Consider the following 7,605-nt stretch of genomic DNA (forward strand, 5'->3'; position numbering starts at 1 on the left):
TTTCCTTGTTTTTTCTCTTTCACATTTTACCTCAACAGCAAATAATTCCCGCGAAGATTTTGTCCATTGCCTTCTACGTAAATCTGACAATCCAAAGGCAATGTCAAAAATCATTTGCACACCAAATAACCCTTCATACTCTTCAATCTTGCTGTTTTACACAAAAAACCTGCGTTTCAGCTTACCCAGCACCCCTAAGCCCCAAGTCATTCTCACCCCAGTTAAAAATTCCCAAATGCGGACAGCAATTTACTGCTCTAAAAAGGTTGGTTTGCGAATGAGGATTCGAAGCGGAGGCCATGACTTTGAGGGCAGCTCCTATGTTTCCAATGCTACCTTTTTCGTCATGGACATGTTCAATTATCGTTATGTTAAAGTTAATAACAAAGAACGAACAGCATGGGTTGGAGCTGGTGCAACAATAGGAGAAACTTACTATGCCATTAACAAAACTAATAGCTCGCTTGCTTTCGCAGCTGGCTATTGGCCTACTATTGGAGTTGGGGGTCACGTTAGCGGAGGAGGCTATGGTCCTCTGATAAGGAAACATGGTCTAGCTGCTGATAATGTCATTGATGCTCGTATTGTCGATGCAAAAGGAAGAGTTCTCACTCGAGCATCGATGGGAGAGGATGTGTTTTGGGCAATCAGAGGGGGAACAGGTGCTAGTTTCTGTGTCATTCTCGCATATAAAGTAAAATTGGTTGCCATTACCCCGAGAGTTACAGCATTTCGGCTTTACAAAACCCTGGAAACAAATGCAACAAACCTTGTTCACAAGTGGCAATTTGTTGCCCCTAAGTTGCCAAGGGACCTACTTCTTTCACTCCAAATAACTAGTATCAATTCAAATCAAACTGGCAGAAAAACGATACAAGCTTCATTTGTTGCTGTTTTCCAGGGAGGAGTTGATCAACTACTCTCGATAATGCAAAATCAATTTCCAGAATTGGGATTGACTAGGCGAGATTGCATTCGACTGAATTGGCTCGATAATTAGCCCTTCAATCTGAACATCCCAACAAACTCAACGGCCACTTTTTTGACAAGTAGATTTCCTCCAGTTCCTAAAATTTATTTGAAAGGAAAGTCAAATTTTGCCCAGGTGCCTATTCCAGTTGAGGGGTTAAAGAAGATATGGGGACAACTTTTCAAGATAGATAATCCACCTGGGAGATTCGAATGGACCCCTTTTGGGGGAATTATGGATGAGATTCCTTCCACAGCAATTCCGTTTCCATATAGGGCTGGAAATATATTCATTTTGTTTGAAGCTATTGAATGGAATGGATCAGAACCAAATCTACAAAGACAGCGTATAGCTTGGATTCGACAAATGCAGACGATTATTGGTCAATATGTAGCCAAAAATCCAAGAAGGGCATATGCTGATTACAGGGATCTCGATTTGGGTATAAACAACCCAAATTTCACCAGCGTTGAAGTATCAAGAAACTGGGCTGTTCCATATTTCAATCAAAACTATGAGCGATTGGTCAGGGCCAAGACGCACATTGATCCTTTCAATTACTTCAATACTGAACAAAGTATTCCACCTTATAGTCCACGTAAGTGATCATGCAAGATATACTGAGGGAAATATACAATAATGAAGATATACAGAGGGAAAAATTGCATAGCTATTTGGATCGTGTTCACTTGTATACAAGTCTTTGTACTTTGTTCTCCTGTATACAAGGTATATCGTTGTGACTGTAGACCAGGTCAACACAAATTGCATAGCTATTAGTGTTGTTGTTTTCTTTTTTCTTTTTTTTTTTAAATTTTTTTGCACCAATGAAAATGTAATTCAACTGAGGGATCATACTTCTAACAGCCAAATGTAAAAAGATCTAATAAAAGAACATACTGAGTGTAGAATTTTTTCCTCTTTCTCTTTCTTTTTATTTTTTTAGTTTTCATCTTTGGCTTTTTGCTTTTGGGTCTTGGATTTTGTCTTCTGCTCTTGAAGAGGAAAGAGATGTCAGCTCAACGGTGTACTGCTTATGCATTTATGCATAGGTCTAAGTTTTTAATCAAGAATAGAAATGGTGGAAGTCTATGCATTTTCATAGTCTAGTAATAGGCTGGTACTAACTCATTGGGAAAAATCCACTTTTCGTAATTAAATTTTGAGTTAGGGACACATTTGGTCCCCAAACTTCTAAATGCACCATATTTAGTACATGAATTAATTATTTCGGGTCACATTTCGTTCAAAAACGGTAAAATATTCAATTAGGATGGAGAAGACTGACGTGACCATTAATTTTGACTGAGAAATTATTTTTACCTAACGACCACATATCAAACACATGACTTTCTCTATCCAAATTAAGCAATTTACCGTTTTTGGACTAAATGTAACAAAAAAATAATTAATTCATATACTAAATGTGATGTGTCTAAAAGTTTAGGGACGAAATGTGTCCCCAACTCAAACTTTAGTAACAAAAAGTGGATTTTTCCCCTAACTCATTTAACCTCAAACTAATGAGAATGCGTCTCCATCGTCTCTCAGCCACTTCTCAATCCTAACCGGCATGTTTCAGATTAAACAAACCAATTTTGAACCCTAAATTAATTTCACGATATGCTTCCAATAATTGTTTACACTCAATTTATTCACTCGGATTACGTTTACTTTCTGCTCTCTTCTTCAACTTAGCACGACTTTTGAATTCTAAGTTCAAATATAAAATTATGGGAAAAATCCACTTTTCATCCTCAAATTTTGTGACAAAGACACATTTGGTCCCCAAACTTTTCGTCGGAACACATTGAGTACATGAATTAACGATTTTTTGCCACATTTAGTCAAAAAATGGGAATTTACTCAATTTGGACGGTGTAGACCACGTGACCGTTAAGAAATATCCAAATATCAATTTATAACCAACACAGGTCAGCCTTTTGTGGACATTACACAATTCCTTGAACAAGTTGTCCACTTTGGTATTATTTTAAGTTCTTATTTAATGGGCAATACCTATTCAAAATACTAGCTTTTTGTGGACATTTTACTCTCAAACATTCAATTTATAATAAATATATAAATGTTTTTAAGTAAAATTCAAAAAGTGTTACAGTAATTTCTTACGAAAAAAAACTAATAGGTTATCTATTTAACATAAATTAAATATTTTTTAAAAAAGAAATATCCCACAAAGTACCAACTCTTTATGGCTTTTCTCTATTACATGAACCAAGTACCAGGTTTTTATGAGCATTTTATTCTGAATCATTTAATTTATGTTAAATACATAAATATTTGCAAATAAAATTCAAAAGGCGTTACACAAATATTTTTACGAAAGAAAAACTAGCATGTTTTGTATTTAATATAAATGAAGTACTTGAAAGTAAAAAAAATTGTCCATAACATACCAGTTCTTTACGAGTTTCTTCCATTATATGAATAAAGTACTAGCTATTTATGAGCATTTTACTTTGAATCATTTAATTTATATTAAATACATAAATGTTTATAAGTGAAATTCAAAAAGTGTTACACTAATATTATTACGAAAGGGAAACTAGTAGGTTTTGTATTTAAAATAAATTAAATACGTGAAAGTAAAAAACAAAATTACCCACTTTTTACTAGCTCTTTACGGGTTTCTTCTATTATATGAATAAAGTACTAGCTATTTATAGGCATTTTACTATGAATCATATAATTTATGTTAAATACATAAATGTTTGTAAGTAAAATTTAAAAAGTGATATACTAATATTTTTACGAAAGGAAAACTAGTAGGTTTTGTATTTAACATAAATTAAATACGTGAAAGTAAAAAAAAAAAAAAATTGTCCATAACATATCAGCTCTTTATGGGTTTCCTCTATTACACAAACAAAGTAATAGCTATTTATGAGCATTTTACTCTGAATCATTTAATTTATATTAAATATACTGGATTGGAAAATCTTTGTTGAATCACTCCATTAACTCTGCTAATCTCAAGCAGCTTTTCACTTCATTAACTCGGTGGGAAAGGGGGAAACTTGGAGAAGAAAAGCAGTGGGTTAGAGAGAGAGTAAAGTGTGGACTTGTGTTTGACTTGTGTTGGTTATAAATTGATATTTGGACATTTGTTAACGGCCACGTGGTCTTCACCATCCAAATTGAGTAAATTCCCATTTTTTGACTAAATGTGACAAAAAATTGTTAATTCATGTACTCAATATGTTCCGACGAAAAGTTTGGGGACCAAATGTGTCTTCGTCACAAAGTTTGAGGATGAAAAGTGGATTTTTCCCAATGTCCAAATATCAATTTATAACCAACACAAGTCAAACACAAGTCCACACTTTACTCTCTCTCTAACCCACTGCTCTTCTTCTCCAAGTTTCTCCCTTTCCCACCGAGTTAATGAAGTGAAAAGCTGGTTGAGATTAGCAGAGTTAATAGAGTGATTCAACAAAGATTTTCCAATCCAGTATATTTAATATAAATTAAATGATTCAGAGTAAAAAATAATAATAATCCAGTATGACAAAAACAAATGATTCAGAGTAAAATGCTCATAAATAGCTATTACTTTGTTTGTGTAATAGAGGAAACCCATAAAGAGCTGATATGTTATGGACAATTTCTTTTTTTTTTTTTACTTTCACGTATTGAATTTATGTTAAATACAAAACCTACTAGTTTTCCTTTCGTAAAAATATTAGTATATCACTTTTTAAATTTTACTTACAAACATTTATGTATTTAATATAAATTATATGATTCAGAGTAAAATGCCTATAAATAACTAGTACTTTATTCATATAATAGAAGAAACCCGTAAATAGCTAGTAAAAAGTGGATAATTTCTTTTTTTACTTTCACGTATTTAATTTATGTTAAATACAAAACCTACTAGTTTCCCTTTCGTAATAATATTAGTGTAACACTTTTTGAATTTCACTTATAAACATTTATGTATTTAATATAAATTAAATGATTCAAAGTAAAATGCTCATAAATAGCTAGTACTTTATTCATATAATGGAAGAAACTCGTAAAGAATTGGTATGTTATGGACGATTTTTTTTTACTTTCAAATACTTCATTTATATTAAATACAAAACATGCTAGTTTTCCTTTAGTCAAAATATTTGTGTAATGGCTTTTGAATTTTATTTGCAAATATTTATGTATTTAACATATATTAAATGATTCAGAATAAAATGCTCATAAAAACCTAGTACTTGGTTCATGTAATAGAGAAAAGCCATAAAGAGTTGGTACTTTATGGGATATTTCTTTTTTAAAAAATATTTAATTTATATTAAATAGATAACCTACTAGTTTTTTTTCGTAAGAAATTACTGTAACACTTTTTGAATTTTACTTAAAAACATTTATAAATTTATTATAAATTGAATGTTTGAGAGTAAAATGTCCACAAAAAGCTAGTATTTTGAATAGGTAATGCCCATTAAGTAAGAACTTAAAATAATACCAAAATGGACAACTTGTTCAAGGAATTGTGTAATGTCCACAAAAAGCTGACTTGTGTTGGTTATAAATTGATATTTGGACATTTGTTAACGGCCACGTGGTCTTCACCGTCCAAATTGAGTAAATTCCCGTTTTTTGACTAAATGTGGCAAAAAATCATTAATTCATGTACTCAATGTATTCCGACGAAAAGTTTGGGGACCAAATGTGTTTTTGTCACAAAGTTTGATGATGAAAAGTGGATTTTTCCCATAAAATTATCCTTACCATGTACGACCTATTGACTTGCTTATTATATACATGATTCTACAATCAGTCATTATATACTTGCTTGTTTGTCAAGAATGGCACAAGTTTTTCAAATATCCGCTCTCTCCTCTTCTTGAAAGTTTCCAAATTTTTTTTCTCCCAAATTTCCATTGTAACTTGGAACATAAGAACATAGGAGTTAGTAGTCCATGGATAGGAAGTCGGAAAGTATTTGCACTTCGGAGGATGTAAAGGGTCAATTTTCTGTTGTAATTGAAGAACTTTTTTTATTTTTGATTTCTCCTTATTACCGCATGTGAAGTTACTGCTTTAGTATTTTACTTTCACGAAGACTGCAAGAATCTTTATCGGCTATTGTGGTTTCTTGGCATGTTATTTGCACGAAAGATTTTGATAGGAGAATACTGAAACAAAGGTATACAATATTGAATACTAAACCACAATTAATCTGGTTTTATTACTTTTTTTTTTACCACAATTAAACTGGTTTTCTCACCTCTTTTTTTTTTTACTCAAGATCTCTTATTTAAAATTTCTCTCACCTTATCACCTAACCTAACCCTTTCCGGTATTATATTTATTTTAAATTACAATTAACCAAACAATATAGAACGATGTGTCAAGTCTGAACGGGTCAGAATTAGTTCCAATAGCGCTTATTCTCGTCATAGTTACATTTAGAGGTGGCAAATCAACCCACTTAATTAAATTTACCCATACCCGCCCATGAATAGATGGGTATGGGTATCTTAAATTTTTGTATATGGGTATAAATGGGTTACCCAATAATACCCATTTAATAAATGGGTATTATTGGGTAACCCATCAAACCCAATTAACCCATTTAGAATTCTCTTCCCCCCAAGTCTCTTCTTTTCCCCCACCCATTTTTTTTTTCAAATTTTTCATTTTGTCATGATGTTAACTACTTTTGTTTTATTATTATTATTATTATTATTATTTGTTGGTTTTATCTTATTATTTTATTTTCTCTTAGTTTGTTAACTTGCTCATTTTTCAGCATTACTAATTTATGATAAATTTTAGCCTATTTTCTTATCTTTCTAAAATGAAAATTTAAATTTATATATGAAAAAAATTTTAGGGGTTCAAAATTTTTGGATTAAGTTTTTATATTAATTTTTATAGTACTTAGTTCAAATTTTTATATTCTTATTATTCAATTATTAAATAATAGGTAATTTTGTGACATAGAGTATAAATGAAAAAAAATTGGTAATTAAGTTTATTGAAGATTATAAATAAATATTTAAAACTAATGACGGGTACAAAGAGTGGTATAAATTGATAACTTAGTTTGCAAAAATGAATTTAAATGAGTTTACAGAAAGTTAAAATAAATGGGTTATAAATGGATAATTGGATTACCCAATTCATTTTTTGACTTACCCATTTATACTCATCTAATTAAATGGGTATAAATGAGTTGGCTCACTTATACCCATTACCCATTTTACCCAACCCAAACCCGCCCAAGTCACCCATTTTGACACCTCTAGTTACATTAACCCCTAGCACCTATTGTGAAATTTCCCTTCCTTTCTAAATAACTCCTGGATCTCCTATATAAATAATTGTCATTGCCAATCTTCAAATCTTGGCACACAAGAATTTAGTTTTTAAATTACCTCAGGACCATGATTTAAATCTGATTTGACGTGGTTTTAGGTGTTCAATTTAGAAATAATGAGGAAGATTATGAGAAATTTTCCTTGCATCGTCATTACCTATTCCATTAGGGTATTAAATCTTTTCATCAACAAATAGTAAGAAAAAACACAGATATCATTTTCAACTGATTTGCATGTCCCAAATTGATATTATAAGGTATGAAAGAGCTATAATTGAAAGTTTAGTGTCTA

The 7,605-nt window shown here is 31.4% G+C and overlaps 1 protein-coding gene across 1 annotated transcript; it reads left to right on the forward strand.

Annotated features, from left to right (window-relative positions):
* Nucleotides 1–235: 235 nt before the first annotated feature.
* On the forward strand, nucleotides 236–1,000 carry LOC113752467 (berberine bridge enzyme-like 8). The gene has a single exon (XM_027296577.1). The coding sequence runs from the start codon at nucleotides 236–238 to the stop codon at nucleotides 998–1,000; it is 765 nt and encodes a 254-aa protein (XP_027152378.1).
* The last annotated feature ends 6,605 nt before the right edge of the window (nucleotides 1,001–7,605 follow it).

The sequence above is a fragment of the Coffea eugenioides genome, chromosome 11, assembly GCF_003713205.1.
Source record: "Coffea eugenioides isolate CCC68of chromosome 11, Ceug_1.0, whole genome shotgun sequence".
NCBI lineage: Eukaryota > Viridiplantae > Streptophyta > Magnoliopsida > Gentianales > Rubiaceae > Coffea > Coffea eugenioides.

Bases quoted from the DNA above. Each gene is read 5' to 3' on its own strand.
- LOC113752467 (XM_027296577.1), top strand. From the start codon at position 236: ATGCGGACAGCAATTTACTGCTCTAAAAAGGTTGGTTTGCGAATGAGG.